The following is an 18,744-nucleotide window of genomic DNA, read 5'->3' as shown; positions in this document are numbered from 1 at the left end:
TCTGCTCAAAAAATCCCATAAAAATAGAAAACCAAGAGGCAGCTCACCATTTTGAGGCTTTCCAATGAAAGCTTTGGAAATCAAACCCAAACCAACACTAAGGGCAACCTTAACTTTCTGAGAAAACTCACAAACCCCTCTCATGCAGCATAGTTTAGGTTTTGGTCTACAACCCAGTGAAAATTAAGCTCTACTATCACTGTTCATTTCTTCCTTATATTTCCTCCCATTGTACTGTGTGTTGCACAGGCATGAATGCTGGTGCATATGGGATTTAGAAGCGTTTTTTGCTAGTAAGGCTCTTGGAGACCAGTTCTCTGTAAGCAAAAGCCAGAGCTTTGCAGTCCACACAGCAGTCATGACCCTACAACACCGCTCTGTTATAAGGTGACTTGTTACTCATTTTCTATTTTAAGAAGAAAACTGCTAACAGACACTAAAAAGTGGTTACTTCCTCTCAGTAACATGGCCCATAGTCATGGTCTGTACAGTTTTGTATTTGTGGGTTTTACAAGTGATGCTCCATTAGCGTGGGACAGCTCAATGCAAATGGCCTGGGAACTGGCAAATGCCTACTTTACTGGAAGGACAAGAAAACCCTTTCAAAGACACAAAATCTGGAAAAGCTAAGGCCAATTTTTCTTTCTACTTTCTTTCTGTATTTTGCTGTTAGTGGTAACTGCGACAGTCAAAAAGAAAATCAGAAAGCATTGAGACTTTCAGATGCAGTACTCCCTTTAAAAAGGGATAACTTGAGAATATATGGAAAGAAGAGAAAAGGGAAAGCCAAAAAATAAAGGGCTAAGATAAATTTAAGCCAGCCTTTTGACCTCAAAGCCCAAGGAACCAGTGTGGCTTCCATCAAAAAATGCCAATTAGTAGTATAAACCTACCTGGGAGTTACCTACAACTTTCTCTAAACATGGGACATTTTTTATTCACCTGCTTCTGGTCTTATGCTTGCCCAAACAGGAGGGTGCTCGCACAGAGCCTTCAGGAAACCAGCAACAAGTGCTGGGCAGCTGCCACTTCTTGGAGCAATTGGTTTTACGGATGTGGAGATATGCTGACTTCTGGAAGTGAATCCTCTGCAAGGCTGGTTCCTGTCTAGCTGCCCAAAGGGCTTTCTGTCCCTCATCAGGGAGGACTGATATAGGTCTGCAGTGAATTGACTGGAAAACAGATCTTTCAATAGGATTTGGGAAGGAGGGGACAGGAAAAATAAGGAAGGTATTTGTCTAATCTGCAACTTTATAGATTCTCTAAATGTATTGATTCACATATTAAGGCTTCAGTTGTTAACATTTGACCTTTGCTTTGTTGGTGTAGCCATTTTCAGGAATCTTTTGCAGAGGATTTTTGTGGTGTATATATACATATATATTTATGTACCTTGATGTATACATGGTGTCATATACATCCTTAACTGGAAGGGTCTTACATGTCAGAGCCCTAAGACTTTGCAGCACTGACATTTTATTTGAAATATTGTGTGTCCTATTAAACCTTTAGAGAGTACTATTTTCAGTAGCTTTGCAGTGAGTCTGCTTCTGTCAGTGACCACAATATGGCTGGATTTTTCTTTTGACTTTCAGGAATGCTGAGAGCACAATAAAGCTCTGCCAAGATTTTTGTTGCAGCTTGGAGAATTGTGCTGTTTATCAGCTTCCATGTGGATTTGAAGAGAAACCACCGCAGCTAACCAGAAGCATCAATACATTGATTTAAAGATGCAGATGCATAGAATTATTCATCTTCATTGATAAAGCTTTGGTTATTGAGTAGCAAATTATATTCCTCGTGGGGCAAATAGGTGTCCAGGATATTGCCATGACCAGAATATTTTTTGCAGTCTTAGCAATGAGACTGAGCAGTCATTCTCAAGCCAATGCACATGATGCTCTGTTTCTTACATATATTAGACTTCTTTTTTTTTTTCAACTCTCAATCCTGACCCATATTTTCCATGAAACAATTGTATTTCGTGCAAATCAGGGAAAGTAGTGCAATGCAAGTGTCTCAGGCCAAAATTAATTCACTTTAAAGTCACGCTCCAGAACAGAAGGGAAATATGCATCAGCTGTGCCCAGGCAAGACAGAAAAAGTGGTTTCTGTCTGGATTTGCAAATAGGTTGTTTAACTCTGCTGGCTTTATCGCCAGATGCTCACTGGTCTACCTATACTTCAGACCTGCTTCATCAAATTCTTGATGATTGTTACCCTCATGAAAGCAGTGAAAGGATATTTTTTTTTTCCTGGAGACACAGTCAAAGCCAAAACTGTCACATGCTAGTGACATCCTTGGATTAGCAAAAGGCTTTAGCAGAAAGCAGAATGTTACTATGGTCTCCAGATCATGGGGGCTGTTATCTGTTAAGTGTATATCAGGTCTCAGTGTCTAAAACAGAGAAGGCGGCTTTCAGCAATGGGATTAATGGGAGGTTGTTTCTCCCTAGGACACAGGGGTGTTTTTTTCAGATCTGGGTAGCAGCCTATTGTGAGAAATAATCTGGTGTTACCTTCTGGGGATACAGGCTGCTGCTTAGTGTTTTGGGTTCTCAGCTGCCACATGAAGATCCTGTAATCCTTGTGAAAGCCAGACCCTCTTTGGTCCTAGTCTTTGGGTGGGGTATTGAATAGAGCACCATCTTTGTTACACCAGAAACCACCCTTGTTTCCTTTATCCTGTCCTCAGCTTTGTTAACAGGATGGTCACCCAGATTTTTAGTAGCATTTCAATGTCAGCATCTTTGCTTTCGACTTAGCAGAGATATTGTTCTGATGATGATGTTTTATCAATATTGAGTTCCTTGTGCCAGGCTCCATTTCTTATTCCTGCCACCACTGCCCAAAGGGTAGATTTTTCACCATAAGCAGTTTCTAAATGAATGTAAATAAGCTTTAAGGAACTCCTGATAGATGTGACTCTTTCCATCAGACACTCATGGACAGGGGCTTTCTTCTATCAAGGGCCTTTTGTGGGAGAGATTTCTGCGAAGTTGTGTACTATAAAATCTCCCATCTGTAAGAGGTTTAACCCTTTCTGAGCAATAGTTTGTAATCACATAACCTTTAGCTCAGTGGGAATGAATAGCAATCATCATTTATAAACAGTTCCTCTCATTATGCACCTATTTATGGCATCTTTTATAGCTTGCTAATTACAAGCACACAAAACAGAAATGTTTGGAGTTAAATAATGTAAACAGGGATGTAATTGATTTTCATGTTGAATAGTTTTATTGATTTATTGTTAATTAACATTTTTAAGGATCTCTTGGCAAAATAATCCATTTAATTTATTGAATATTATACTGGCTGATGGTAAATTCATATTGAAATGTCACAAAAAGATTAACAGGTTTGTAATACTTGTTTTTCCATCTGTTGCTGCTATATGGATGTTATATATTCTCCCCAAACAAATGCAGACAATATATCGCATGCAGTCGATTGGTCTCAGTCCAGCTTCTAGCGGACAAGTGTCCACATCACTAAAAATACCACATTCCAGTTGACACTAATTGGCCATCTGTGCAGCAGGGAGGACAGGCATCTAATGGGCAGAAAAGCTGATCTCTATCGCTCCCAGGGCAGGGTCTTTGGGTCAGCTGTTGAAGGACTGTATGGGCTGAGCGGAGAAGCCAGTATCTTTGCTGAAAAGCCTTTTCTGCTGCAAAACCAAAAGACTATGGTGTCCATAAAGGAGCCTTTCCAACAAACAGACCACTGTGTCAAGCAAGCAGTCGCTTAATACATAAAGAACATGCATACAGTGCTGCAGAAAATGTAGTATGCTGAAGGCATTTCCAGAGGTCCCCACTAGCTTTTTCCAATTCTGGGGTGGGAAGAAGGGCTGTGGAGTCTGTTCAGGGAGGGTTTGACAGCATTTTGGTGCATGCCAGTTACCTTCAGCTCCTGTTGACTTCACTGAAAGCCAAGGTCACTTACTCAGCACCTCCTGGGACTGAGTATGTAGCAAGGAGTAAAATTGCAAGTTGCAATCTTCATTATTACCATCCCATTATATTTTTCAAATGGGTAGCAAGAGAGTGTAATCACATCAGACCTTGTTTTTCATTAGTGAAGAAAAACATTAATACACTGTGACATGGTATTGATTTGATACAATCAATCTTCCCCAATAACAATAAAACCTTTATATTTTATTAATAAAACAATGCAGTTCTTCTCCATTACAGCTCCTTTTTATTGTTCTGGGTCACAGTGTAATTCTGGCATGTTTGGATTTTTATTAATATAATGTAAAAGCCTGTAAATTTGCTCCACTGATCTGCCAGTAGGTTCCATTTGAGTCTCCCAAGCATCTTTAATTACATGAAATATTACCAGTGCAGCTCCAGTCATTGATAGTTTGATGGCCCTTAGGAGTAGAGAGGGTGGGGAGGTTTCAAGCAGGTTCTTGGCCTTTAATTCTCTTGATAAGTTTGTGGCGTGGACACTGAGCTTGAGCTTGAACCATCTCATTGCTTTGGAGATGACCTCTCCACACGTGGCTGGACACTGTACTTCTAAGCCCCCTCCAAAATGGGTTGTAGTTGGCTGACCTCTAGCGAAGCTCTCAGCAGCAATCCAAATGGTCGCTCTTCAGCATCACCTCACTTTCTGACCCTGGCCTTTCCATATGTAGCTCAGGTCAAACACTAGGAAGGCAGGAGATGTTTCAAGCTCTGGGGCGGATCACGGGCATGCACTGACAAAGTTGGGCTCTAATCTCATCTTGCTGCTATTTCAAAAAAATCCCCAACCAATAATCAAAAAACATAAACTAAAACCAACAATATGGTGAATGCCTTTACTTATACATCCACAGTAAATCCATCTTCAAGCCTGAACATCAGAGGCAGAATGCTTCAGGCCCCTCAGGTCTGCATATAGGGCCAGCACAGGCTAAGGCTTGTTGTACTCTGGATTATGGCTTTATAAACTCCTCTGCAGTCTTCCTTCTCTGAGGCTCTGATCTCCAAAAAGCTGCTGTCCTGCCTCGGTTGTGAGGGAGCTGCTGAGTAGGCTGTTCTGAGCCAGTATCACTCATCAGGAGTAAAATGTACTCTTGTGAGATTACTGTCTCCTTTCTGTTGTGCACAGCAAGTCTGTTGGATCATTTGGCATTCCTCTCTATCTACAGATATTTTTGATTCATCTTTTTTGATTAGCTAGAACATCTCCCTGTACTTAGTACAAGAGTGGGTCATCATGATATTCCAGTTGCACTGAGACCCTCAATTAGTATAGGCAGATACTTTCATTAAAGCAAAGCTAGATGACTTTCATCACTTGCTCTTTATTATTTTTTTTTCTTGAAATAAATTCTTTGTTAACATTTCTCCTTTTCCCTTTTGAACCAAGAACAATGTTGCAAGATCCCATGGTAGGAAAAATAATCCCACAGTAAATATGAAGGCTGCATTTCAAAAGAGAATGGTCTTATTAAGGGTAACAGTTTATTAACAGTGACTGTAAATTAGATGGATTTAATAACTTTAATTAGTGCAACACTTTCTGACACAGAGCTTGAGGAGAATTCATTTATTCATCCCTTCTCCCTCCTGCACATGTCTGTGTCCAAGGAAGGGGTATCAATTCCTCGTAGTAAAAGTGAAATGGCTCCTACTTGCACAAATGCGAAGTGCAGGAGAAAACTACTGTATCAACAGACCATGGCCACTCACACTCCAAATTAGTAGCATGGAATAAGCACAAGTGCAAAGTAAAGCTTTTAAATATCAAGAACAACAGAAAATTAAGCTTCCTTAGCCATCCCTTTATTTCTCTTTCCTTGGTGTAACCCTATCTGCTTGCCTGCAGTCCCAAGGAGAGACAAGGAGTCTTCTGTGTTTAAGGGCTGTGAAGTGCACAGTTTTTAAGCAGGTGGAGGTCTAATCTTTTAACCAGCTCACCTTTCCTAAGGTGTAGAGTCTTGCCTTTTCTCTCCAGAGCAGTGTGGCTTCAGCACAGCCATCCCATAAAGAGCCTTTTGGCAGATGTAGCAAATATAAGGAGATCAACAAGTTAAACTCTCAATGTCAAGAAAACTTTCTTGGGCATCTGCAAATGATCTCTCAAAAAAATACCTTTACCTGGCTGTATTTCCACAGAAACCTGAGAAGTAACCTCTCTGGTCTCAGGCACGTCTCCCTGTTAAATCTTAACATTCTATTTCATGACAGAAAGGTGTTTAAGTTCTCTTCAGAGAAATGATTGAAGTGAAACTTGTTGGGGGCAATGGCTCTTCACAACCCAACAGACAGTGGCCACAAGTATGAAAAAGTAAAATGTAAATGACTCAATACTTATCGTCTTCATGCTGGAAGTTCATTTCTAGCAAATGGATTATGTGGATAATGTTATATATATGTATGTGCGTGCATGTGTGTGTATCTCCATACTTTCATGGTCTTGCCTCACAAAGAAGCATTTCTAACATGCCTTCAGATCAAGGTCCATCAATCTGGACTTTTTCCCTTTTTTCCTATTTTTTTTTTAAAATCCTGTATTTAGGTTATTGTCTGACAAGATTCACTGCCTGAAGCTTCCCTTCTGTCCCTAGGGAAATCCCACAGCCCCACGTTAAGGAATGTGGTGCAGTGCCTGTGCAGCACAGGAAGGGGGAGACCTGGCCTGGGGGCAGAGATGGTACTTGAAGGGTGGAGATGTAGCAGCTGCTGCCGTGCCACTGGTCGCAGATTACTGGCAACTGCGGATTCCATGGTCAAGTGCTGACAGAGCCAGCCTGGCTCCCACTAAGTGGGAGAGGCTGAGTACATACCTTGGCCTTCTGAAGATCTTAATCATGCCTAATTTATACTAGAGAAAAAAATCCAATAACTTCTGGAGACTTTGTAAAAACACTTAGCACAGTCTAAACAATAACAGCACCAAACCATCACACCATAAAAATCTCTTAGGCTAAAATGGACATAGATACTTGCAGAATATTTTTCTTTCTTTCCTTAACACAAGGATCTGAAAGGAGGGAGAAACATCACATGATAGGCAATCCTTTCTGAGAAGTTTCCTTATATATCTCCGTGTGAAGGCTCTTGGTAAGGGAAGAAAAAATAATGCACTGAAATAAAATATGTACAGATGTAGCTTTTTGAAACGACATCCTGTTTCTCAAGAATCTGATGTAGCCTTTAGTCAGTCTTGTTTCTTGCAGTTCTCTGTGCTTTGCATGGTAATTAGCTGCTCATGTTATCAGCCGCAGGATGCTCCCGGCTATTTCTTCAGCAGCTACTGCCGTTATCCTCAGCGGCAGCTCCTCTCACCCTCTTGCCAAACTGTGTGCCAACCGCATGTGTGTGCAGATGTTTGGTGCTCTTCAGGCTGCACTGGCTGAGGAACAAAGGTAATGGGAACAGCATTGGAGAGGGAAGAGACTGGAGCCCACTTCCCCCAGCAGCTCCCTGAGACTTGCCAGTATTTCACTCATGGTTCACTGGAGGTTCAGTGAGGCAAATTTGTTATGACAGATCACAAAATGCAAGGAGAGGCAAATGACCTGGGTTCATCGGTATGAGAATAAATAGAGGGTAGCACCTCCTTGCCTTAGTTGGAAACAGCAGCCTCAAAACCTTTATTTTGTTTTAATTGCTTAATATATTTTTAAAGTAATTGAAACATTTATTGCACAAGTATAGTGTGGCATGCAGGCTATTGAGAGGGTGGAGGGATTGCTTTGCACAGATTGCCAGCACCACCGACATCAGCCTCATGCAGGTGCTGTGTCACACAGCCGGTACCGATGCAATAGTGTCTGGATCAGGCTAGTCCACTGATGTAAATAGTATTTCAAGTGCTCTGTGCTATTTGTTGCCTGCAGGTAATGCAAACTCTCCTTTTAATTCAGATTTCAAGAAATATTTGCCAGCTTTGATATCTTTTAAAATTAAAATATGGCCATGAAGTTAAATTCAGGTTGCCGGATTCCCAGGCAGTGTGGGTTCCTCAATAATGTGAGTAGAAATGAGGTGTAAAAGAGCTTTTAAAATGAGAATGAGAAGTCTTTTCCATACCAACATCTACAGACACTTTTCAGACATACCTTAGGTCCCACAGTTACACTCTGCATTGTGTTATATGATATCATGATGAAAAAAATAACATGGACCCAGGCCATATGAAATTGAAGTCGCTTGCTTTGTGTAGAGCATGGTCTCTTAAGTTCCCCACCCTTATTCTAGAAAATTTAATATCAACAGTAAGGTAAGATCCTTAGAAGTATTCAAAGCAAAAAATAAATTAAGTATGGCACTCAAAAGATAGAGAAGAAAGAGGAAAATGTAGAAATTGAGGGCTGTTTTCCAAATACGGTTTCAATTTTGCATATCTTGTCTTTGGTTTTGTGTTTGCAACCTTTTTTTTGCCTTTTGAAAGGCAGTGTAATAATTTTGGAAGAGTGATGTGAAAAGTTTTTTTATTCTCTGTCCAGAGATGTGATGTGCTAGGGAGAATAGCTTAAGTTTTAGTTCTGTGGTAATGGGAAGTGCCACTTCTTGATGATGAGTATTTGATGAGTGTTATTTCATTACACTTCAAGGAGGGATATTTAATTTTGTAACGGAAGCTTGTTTCTAAACCCAAGTCTGAAATAGTTTATTGCCAAATTTACCTTCAGTAATTTTATCTTTTCACAAAAAAACAGTGTCATTTCACTTTATGTTCAATGTATTGTATACAGCATGAGATGGTAGGTCATCTTATCCCTCCTTCTCTAAGATGGCAATGGATTAGCGTACAAAACTCGAGGTCAGGCAATATAAATCATTGCTATGCAAACAAGGCATTCATGAGGATGGATTTGCTCTCTCCATTGTTGTTACTGGGATACCAAGTCATAGGCCAGGGTTTGGGGGAGAGAACGGAGAAAATGGAGGGAAACCCACTGAGAAGAGGTAAATTAAAATTAACTAATATGGCTTTTAAAATTTTTAAATACCCAAAGATTGTTGTAGTGTTTCTGTCTGTCTTTTTAGCTTCACTGGCAGCGTGAACTCTTGCACTTGCACCCTGCCTCAGCAACAGGAAAGTTGCACGTGGTGGTGTATGGCTCCTCGGAGACAGGGCTGAAATCAGAACAGGGCTATCTGCTCAAGGCTGCAGCTTCTCTTCAGCATCTGTAGTTCACATATGAGTAATTCTCCAAAGTCTGATTTTATAGCATCCTTAGTTCCTTTCCCTTTGAAATCGGTGGTATAACTCCTCGTGAACTGTAAAGCCGATGGACTGTATTGCACCAAAAAGAGTTAATGCGATTCATTTGTTAAGCAGTCAAAGGCCATATTCAGTGCAGATTTAGCAGGAGTGCTGACAATAAAGTGTTTACGACTTTCTATGAATTGGCATGAAATAACAGCCACAAAAAATTACAGAACATGAATTGTTCCCTTTGCATATGCATGGCTGTCATACTTCTGACCTTGCTTACAGCTGGTAGGCTATAAGAAGCTGTGGATACAGACCTCCTCTGTCACTCAGATCAGGCTGGGGAGTGACACTGACAATATCCAGGAACAGGACTTGCACAAACTATCAATGTTTGAAAATGCCTTGTGTTTTTTTTGGGTAACCAAATACAGATATGGTAGAGAAGTCTGGTTTCCAGGTCAGAAGAGCTCAGCACTTTGGAAAATGAAATTGCTTTGATATTTCTCCAGGTAGTTACCTGAAAACAAGAGGCAGAGACCAAACTCACCTCCCTGCTAGCTCTTTGGGACAGTAATTAATCATATCCACCCCCTGCTTCCCATGTGGGAAGACCACAAACCCCAGTCTTCTGCTTCTGAGTTAGTTCATTTCCACAAAAGGAGGAAAACCTTTCTTTGAGGAAATGTCAGGGAATTTAGCATGGATAAATAAATCCCAATAAAACTTGTTTGATGCATCAGCCACCTGTAACCTATGGAGAGCTGCAGGAGACAGGCACCCTGTCAGCAGCAGTACCTCCATCCATGGTGTGGCCCCTCTTCCCTGTTGTGCGGTGCAGCCCAAACGAACTATGGGGAGGGAGCAGACAGGAAATGGGAGCAAGGTATGGTGGACTGGTGTCTCACACTGTCTCATCTTTGCTGCCAGAAGTTTGGGTCCTAATGAACAACCAAGCTGAGCATACAGGTGAGGCACCAGCTGGATGGTTCCCATAGGAAAGTAGCTGATCTTCCAGATCTTTGATTTCCCCTCTCCAGAATGGCTCTGGAGTAAGCCATCCCGTTCATGAGAGCTGAATTCCTCTGTGCCCTCAGTCCCACGACATACAGGTGGGTTTAGGGTCAGTATTTTAGGAAATGGTAGCCTTCATAAGACTGCTGTGCTACCTTGTCCATGCTCAGTGGTGCTGCCTGTGTTGCAGTCTGCATCGCTCCTGTAAGCATCACAGGTGCACTCACCACCTTGTATACTGTCACATAGACACTGTGGCACTGCAGTCTTTCCTGAACATGCAGAGATGTTACTTATTTAATGTAGATAAGTGCACATGTTGGATCTATGTACATGCAGTAACTGTTTTGCTTACACTTACTCATATGTAGTACAGCCAAAACAGCAGGAACTGCACCCAAAATTGGTGCAAACAAAATCCTATGAATTTATACAAATATGTTGCATTCATGTAAACACTGCAAATATTACATCTCTCTGTTGTGCTCGTGGTGAATAATTTGAGAATCTCAAGCAGTGCAAGTTTTGAGATGCTGGAAAGACTTGGCCTCATTTTGAAAGCGCAGTTGAGGTTCTAATATATTTCATGTGACAACCATATCCTCAAACCTGCTATTTGTTATTTCTTTTTAAAACAGAAACAAACGATTTTCTCATTTTGTTTACAGGACAGTGGAGCTGGGGATAACAGCTGCGTTGAAGAAATATTGCGGGTAGGAGTCCTTAACAAAAAAAAAACACAAAACCACATTTTTTTTCCAGTGCCATTTTGTTTACTCTAAAAAGACAAGAGGATAGCAAGGATATTGCAATCTCTGGTGTTAAAAGTATTAGTCTTTTAGGTTGTCATCTTTCTAAGGAAAAAGTAGGCAAAATTATTTCCTCATGAAAAATAATTGAAAAATCTCTGCAAACAACCTTTCAGAGGCTCTGGATTTCACTGCTACTCTGTGCCAGTACGGCTGACCTTCATGCATGCAGAAGCAGATAATGGGATAAATTATAAACTGAAATGTACAATGATGTTTCAGGTTTACAAACCATGCAAAGTGCATGTTTCCATTAATCATGGCTGTCAAAAATCTTAATTTTGAAGGGAGGTCTAGGAAGGTCATTTTCCACCTGGATTTAATTAGAATCCATTATGTAATGTCATTATGCCTATTATGTCCATTATATAACGACAACGTGCAAAATCCATAGTTATTTCCATATTTCATTATTATTTCCTTTCTCTTAGTAGTTTCCAGTTTATTTTGTGAAGCCAATTAATACACATCCAGACAGATCTTCGCTTAAATCAACTTAGATATTGATTATTTTCTGAGGCAGACAAATTTATAAACAATTAAAACGTTTCCATATATCTTAATTAGTGGGTTTTTTCAGAGTTTTTTCTCTAAACTGATCATTCAATAATTCACAGTGCTTACAAATCCAGTATAATAGTGATTGAAACACCAAACAAGGTAAATGGAATGGTAGAACTTCCCTGTTACTGCGTGTGCTTCCACCTCTTGGATATCCACTGCCCAAATATTTCAGACTGTTTATAAATTACAGGGCTATAAATATTTGGTTTAGAGATTAGTAGTGCATTAAGCCTGTTGTTCCTAAAGGCATTTCTCCATTCTCCCTGAATATGTTAAATGCAGCTTTTAATTCTTTGTCCAGTTTAAGAGTTTATTGATGGGTGATGATGATGTATTGCTTATGACTTCATTGGCAGAGCTTTTACTTAGCTAACATTTACAAAGTAGGGTTTTGTAGGGCTGAACTGCACACTCAAAAAGCCTTAGCCTGATTCCCTGCTGTTCTGTTACAAATTAGTAGCAGATACCATGAATTCATCTGATGTGATGTGAGGCTTATACACCCATTTTTTATGCAAGGCTTTTAGAAAGAAGAGTCAAAGAAGCTGGTCTTCCTCCTTAAGTTGTGCAATCTTGCTTGTGCAGTTAGGCAAAAAATGTAGAAGCGATATGGTTCCTTCCACACAGAGGAACATGGATATATAAGGGACTGCAGCTGAGAAGAAAAATGCAGTGTATGAGTAGGGATGGTAAGGTGCATCTCCAAACCAGTGAACACAGTTGCTGCTTTTTTCTTTTAGTTTTCCATTTGGGAATATTCCTCAAGAAATATTTTTGCAAAGCTTCATGATGAAGCATTCAGGACATCCTCGAATGGATAATACCCTTTTTTTCCTGAGGATTCACAAATTCTTTCACTTTGATTAAAAACAGAATAAAACAACACACAGCTCAAAAAGCACTTTTTGCATCAGTGGCTTAGTATCTGCTGAGGTTTAGCATGGATAAAACAGACTGTAATGTTTTACTCCCCAGGCTCTCATTCTCACATGAATCCTCAGTCTTCATGGGTAACCTCTCAAATCTGCTCCTCCTCCTGGCATGCATCCTGAGTATCGCTTTCTATTCTGAACTTCCTTTGTGTCCCTATGTCAGACTACATGGAAATCTTGCTGAATGTTACTCAGTAGCATTTCTAGGTGAAGCTCTTTATTAACAAAGGTATAAGTCAGCTCCAAATTCTCACTGCACACCTTGATTGCTGCAACATCCTTTCCTTGGTTTTGACAAATACAGTATTACCCACCTCCATTCATGCTGCTGTGCAGATCATTTTCCTAGCTTGACATCTTGCCCAAAGACATTTGTCTTTGCATCTCACCACTGTCATCTCCTTCTCTATTGCATAAAATACAGCTATTTGTCTCTGATTTTAAGGCGTCAAGTCTACCAGACCATGTTATCTCCCACTTACCTGGTGATGCCAGCCTTCATGTCAGTGTTGCTAAGTTTTACATCAAGTCACTACTTCCATGTTTACCATCAGATCTGGAAAGAGCTTTGAACGCATTCCAAGTCAGCTCCATACCTACCTTCAGATCCTCTCTTAAGAACCTCCTTTTTCACAAGGACAGTGGAAAACCAGTAGTGAGGTCAGGGTAATGCCACTGTTTCTTATGCTTGAACACTGCTGTCCCACTTGTCCTTTGTAGTGCCTGGTCAGGTCAGATATATCCATCTGCTTTATTTTGTCCTGAAAAGTGGACTTCCTGTGTCAGGGACCTGCTGTGTAGTACAAAAGTAGTGCTTGGGTACTCTCACAATACAAATCTGAATCAGTAGTGGTTGTTGTTACTGGTAATTAGTGAAAACAACAACGGTAATAATGTGCCATTGCTACTCACTTTTGTAACTTACTGGCATCCAGACTTTTCCAGCCCTCTCTGTGCCCAAACAAAAACTGCAAATTAGTTTTAACACAAATTTTCTGTTTTTCTGAAACAGACTGTTTATAAGGAATGCCATTTCCATGTTTTTGTTAGAGGTGCTGTTTGCATTGTAAAGCCACAGTTTAGCCTCTTTTCAGGCAGAATATATGCAGTTCCCGTACAGGTACCCAAAGGCAGACAATGAAAACCCACAGGAGCTGCAATCCTTGTGTTCACCTAAGAAAAGATGGCACACTGAAATGTGTGGAAGGGCCACTCTACTGTATGGAGATTCAGCAAAAGGAAGAAGATGGTTAAAATTTTTCTCTTTAATGAACACTGCAACCTATTTTAGCTGTCTCTTGCACAACATGAAGAAGAAAACATCCTCTCTTTCTAGATAGGGTAGGGTGTTCCCTGCACAAGTCAGGCTGTAGCTTTTCCAAGGGATAGGTACTGCCATGGCACATCCGTGTTTCCCTGGTCAAGATCGAGGGCAGTAGAAAGTATGTCCAGGTCTGCTTCATTTGCTTCCCTGCGTTTCCTTCCCCCAGCAGGTAAGAGGAGGCAAGTGCTGGTTTGTGCACAGATCTTGTCACCCACTGGTTTCAGGACATGGTCAGAGGGAACATCTGTACCTAGTCTGCAAAATCAGTTTAGGCATACCTCTACAATCACCAAATCTTGTTTTGCATTAACTGTGACAAGAATTTATAGTCTTTGTGCTGTTTGGTGCAACGTGGAGTGCCACGGCTTAAGTCTAGCCCTTTTTTGATGTTGTTTTACCAAATGTATCAGAGCTCTGTGGATTTTGTAAATTGATAGATTCTTCTGCACAAAACTGCAGCTTCCAGAGAAAGCCCCCAAGAGCTGAGACACAGAACTGCTTCCAGTCCTGAAGGAGCCTGATTAACAAGACAGAAACCCTGTTGAGATCGGAGCTGTTGTAAGGACTCCTGCTGAGTTTATAATCACTGCAGGAATCCTGAACCTTCTCTAACCCCGTGCACTAATTTATAGCAACTTCTTCAAAGTGTAGTGACTTCTCTGTCCAGCTGCAGGCACACACGTTGAGGACAGAAAAACTTCTAAGAGAGCCTTCGATGTAAATAACTCCAGTAAGACCAAGTTATAGATGTAACGTTAAATCGAGAGAGAAAAGCATCTTTACTTGATGGTAGCTGTAAAAGACGTTTCCTTGTAAGCTTCTGCATTGCTGGTGGCGGACATGGTAAAAAACTTTGAAGTGGAAAATAAGAGTTAAGACTACACAAATATCCTTTATTCCACCATGCCCAGAGCAGTTGCTGCCTGAGTTCCTGAGACACAGCCAAAGCCGACCTAGTCACTTCCTCTCTAAAAAACACACTTGCTAAGCAGGATTAGTAATTTTGGCTGATTTCTGTTTGATGATTTTATTAGTGTGTGCAACTGTGTCTTTTGTTACGAGTGGTGGGGTTTGGAGTAAACATTTATTTTGCTGTAGTAGCTGCAAAACATAGGAGCAGCAGGAGTCCTGCCTCTCCACTAAGTTAACTGTTGCAACCAATATCAGGTGTACTTTGAGAATATTTGCTATGGATTTCAGGAGAAAGGGAGTGTGTCAAGTGCAGACAGTTCTTGGTTTGTAAGATAAGTGGTTGGAGATTGATCTGGCTGTTCTTACACTCTTAGCTGCAGTTTTCTAGAGTTGTGGTAGCTTTGTTGAAAGGAAACCCACAGACAAGCTGAGCTTTTAATTATTGAAGGTACTGCTGAATTTCCTGGGTTTTTTGTGTTGACATGAGAGGTGTCGTTGAACTGGGGAGAGACACAGACTGAGTGTTTGGCTTGCAAACAGTATTTGGCTACAGGATGCAGAGACAGCAGGAAGCTGATGGAGCAACATGAATGCAAAGGGACTGGAGGAAAACCAAGCACAGCCAGTTTACACACAAGAAGCCACCTCTTTTGGGGTGGTATGGAGCAGTGGGGAGACAAGATGGGGTGTGGGATGGGGGACAAATAAGTTTATTTCAATGAAATAAAAACAGATGGGAAGGCAGCTAAAGTACTGAATCTCTAGCTGTGAACATCCCTTCCAGTGAAGGACAACTTTGCTTGATGCCACTAGCCTCCTGCCCAGAGGTGAGCACCTCTAGGTGCCCTTGCAAATAGGTTGTGAAACCCCATGGCCACAAGACATCCACTTATGAGAACATGGCATTTTAGTTGTGATGGCTTTGATGAGTAATTTACTTGAATCTTTCTATTCTGCAAAAATGAAGTATGCAAAAAGCATAGTGCTTCTTCTTTGAGCATCAGAAAAACCTGAATGAAAACAGAATCTAATTCTGTGTTTTTCTCCTTCCCCACTTGGGATCCCTTGGCTCATTAGCAGGCTTGCTAATTCTTTAGCAGAAAGCATTAAGGATCAACCCATCAAATATTCAGAGTTTTTTTTCAAACCTGAACAGCCATATGTGCCGTGAGATCAGCTGCACTCCATCAGCTGATTGAATTAAAACAAGAGCAGAGGTAAATTAGAAACTGTCTGCATAAGACAAATCCTGTGAAAACATGAAATCCTACCAAACACACTGTCACTGTGATTAAGCATCACAGTCAGCGGAGCACGTGTCAATACTTAGAGGGGAGAAAAATCAGTTTCTTAGAGGTAGGTTGTTAGTTCAACAACTGTGAACTGCTGCCTTGTAAATGTTAATGACTGCAAGAACCCACTGGCTGCAGTTAAGCTCCTGGTGGAGTTGGACATGTGAAGAATTACAGAACACATATATGGTAATCAGCAGTATATTTCTAAACACTCCTCTTTCTTTCCAAAGCAGAGGGAAAAGCCTACCGCTCGAATGAGACCCACTTTGCTGCACAATGCTAGTGCAACAGCTACCTCTGTGCTAGCAGAGCATTTTATTGCAGCCTCAGTGCTGGAAAGAAATTGCTAGGCAATTGGGAGGGAGGTGAGGAGGCCACCCTCAGCACAGCACCTTCTTGGGGAAATTTGAGTTCGCTTTTGTGACTGAGCCTGGTGAGAAACTCCTGGAAAAGTTTCAGGAGGAACACAACTGCTTCAGGAGAAAGAGGGGCAGTGGGGGAGAGGGAAGGCATGGAGACTTAGAAGCAGCCCCAGTCTGCTGACACTACCTTTCTTGTTCAATCTCATTGAATACTGAAGTAGTCCAAAGTGTCAGAATCATATTAAAAATGTATCGGATGCGTAAAGTATCACTTGTTTTCTTTGCTGTCTTTCAGGAGAACTTTCACAGCATGGTTTAGCTTTTAGTATCCTAAATGTCAGAGCAATTAAAGCATTATTTTGGCTGATGTACACTGTTAATTGCATTTCTTCAGGATTATTCTTTTTGTCTTTCTTACTCAAATAAATGAAAAAGCATTCCCAAAAGTGTCTGGAAGACATGTTATTTCAACCAAGGCACTAAGTCCCAGCAATATTAAGTCATAGTTCAATACATCTAATTCAACCTTCGATACTTACCTATTAATATTGCCCTTCTTACCACACCATGACATCCAGCTTATTTGTACAGTATCTTTTCTACAGCAGTTGCTGTCTGCAGCAATTCACCTAGGTCTGCTTTCCTACCACCAGCCTGGGTACCACTGATGGTGTGGATGGCAGCACCATGGAGCTTTAGCAAGCTTCGCTGGAGCTTCTCCAGCTTCTCAGTGAGAATTAGAAGTCCATACAGTACCTTGTGCTGCTAGAGCAAAACTAGCATCAGTACCAGAGATAGCTAAAGACATTTTGGTTTTGTCCATGTAAGCTGCAATGACTACAGAGGAGGCATACCTGTGTACACTATCAGCCCCTTGACTCCTCACACCTTGGCAGCTTTCAGGATACACAATCTGTGTGTGGTGCCTTGGACTTTCTCTGTGTGTCTGCTGCATCCAGGCTCTCTTTACTACTTCCTTCTGAATACAAAAGACTGTGGGAAGATTGCCTTTCACAGCTTTTGGCCATTTTGGGACTTTCTCAGATCATCAGTCTCTCTCCTTGTGATCTGTTACTTGTTAGCTCATCTGAACAGAAACTGCTCCTGTTTTAGGCATCAAGCATGGCACATCCTTTTTATTGCCCACACTGTGGTTTTCAACTGTCGATAAACCTTCAAACCAGCTCATTAAACTCAGACATGTAAACATCGCTTCCTGGCCCTTAACATGTAGAGTGACGTACGTGCACCATGTAAGATGGCACTAAAATACTATATTAACAGTGATAATGTCAACCAACCATTAATTAGTTCTACACTGGCAGCCCCCCTGAATTGTCACACTTGTATTTTTTGCTGCTGTCACTTCTGTTGTTGAAAATAGTGCCTCAAATGAGTTTGAGGTTTGAAATATGCTGTGTATTTAGACCTTCAACTTGAACAAATCTCAGTATGAATGAAAATCTGTTACCTTAAAAAGGCAAAAACTATAAATACTTTAGTGGAAATAGGATATCAAGCTAGAAACTCTCATAGCGGGAATAAGACTTACAACAAATGACACTCAGAGATAATCTGCCTTTCAGTCTTCCAGGTCCTGTTGCAGGACATGGAGGCACTTTCTGTGGTATTACCCAGCCATGTGTTGGGGCACTGACATTTTCAAATACAGCAAAACCTGATCTGGTTTCAACTGAATAGGGTTATACAGAGGAAAGAGACTCACTTTCTTTTTAGAACATAAGTAGCGGATGTCCAAAGGCTTTGTGTTAGGAAAGGCAGGCCAGTATAGAGCTGGTGAAGCACTATTGTGCTAATGTGGTGGAATTAATTTTCAAAATTGCTGTTTTGTAGTGAGTGTATACACCCTGTTATTTGACAAAGCAAGAGAGAATCCAGCCTCTCTGCTCTACAGAAATAATACAGTAAAATACTAATTTTTCCCTCTGTTCAGAGTGTTTCACAAAGCTGGAAAAGAGGCTCAATCACCATCTTGTTCCAACACAGAGAAATGATTCCTTGTTATTAATGGCAAAGGGCCAGATAGATCCTCATTTTGTATATCCCTGACATAGCTCCTCTGAGGCAAACAGAATTATGCATATTAATACCAGAAATGATCTGTGCTATCAGTCCTAATGAAAGAATAAAATTTGGGTAATAGCAGGTAACCACACTGCTGGGAGCCTGAGACTTCATGTCTTCAGCTGCTGCCTTTAAAGAGCAACCTACTTGCTGCCTGCTTGGTAAGATTCACTCAAAACAGTGTAGGACCACAAGGGAGTTGTGACTTGAGATGATAGCATCCTCCAGTAAACTCTATGGCGACAGTGGTTTTTTCCTTGTTTAAATGGGCATTATGAA

At 40.9% G+C, this 18,744-nt stretch overlaps 1 protein-coding gene across 4 annotated transcripts in view; it reads left to right on the top strand.

Moving 5' to 3' along the window:
* Nucleotides 1–18,744, top strand: part of AFF3 (ALF transcription elongation factor 3) — a 318,864-nt gene that overhangs the window by 136,708 nt on the left and 163,412 nt on the right. For 3 of the 4 annotated variants that reach the window (XM_061377692.1, XM_061377691.1, XM_061377694.1), the window contains exon 4: nucleotides 10,851–10,895. The exons of the other annotated variant lie outside the window; for it this stretch is intronic. In XM_061377692.1, coding sequence (XP_061233676.1) covers nucleotides 10,851–10,895 — 45 coding nt within the window. The remainder of the gene's footprint in view (nucleotides 1–10,850; nucleotides 10,896–18,744) is intronic. 4 annotated transcript variants of the gene reach the window in all.

Source organism: Neopsephotus bourkii, unplaced genomic scaffold (assembly GCF_033783945.1).
Source record: "Neopsephotus bourkii isolate Nb327-2 ecotype Australia unplaced genomic scaffold, CSIRO-AGI_Nbou_v1 NB_1760, whole genome shotgun sequence".
Taxonomy (NCBI): Eukaryota; Metazoa; Chordata; class Aves; order Psittaciformes; family Psittacidae; genus Neopsephotus; species Neopsephotus bourkii.
The sequence above is the reverse complement of the archived record's forward strand: the minus strand, read 5'-3'. Positions and strand labels throughout refer to the sequence as shown.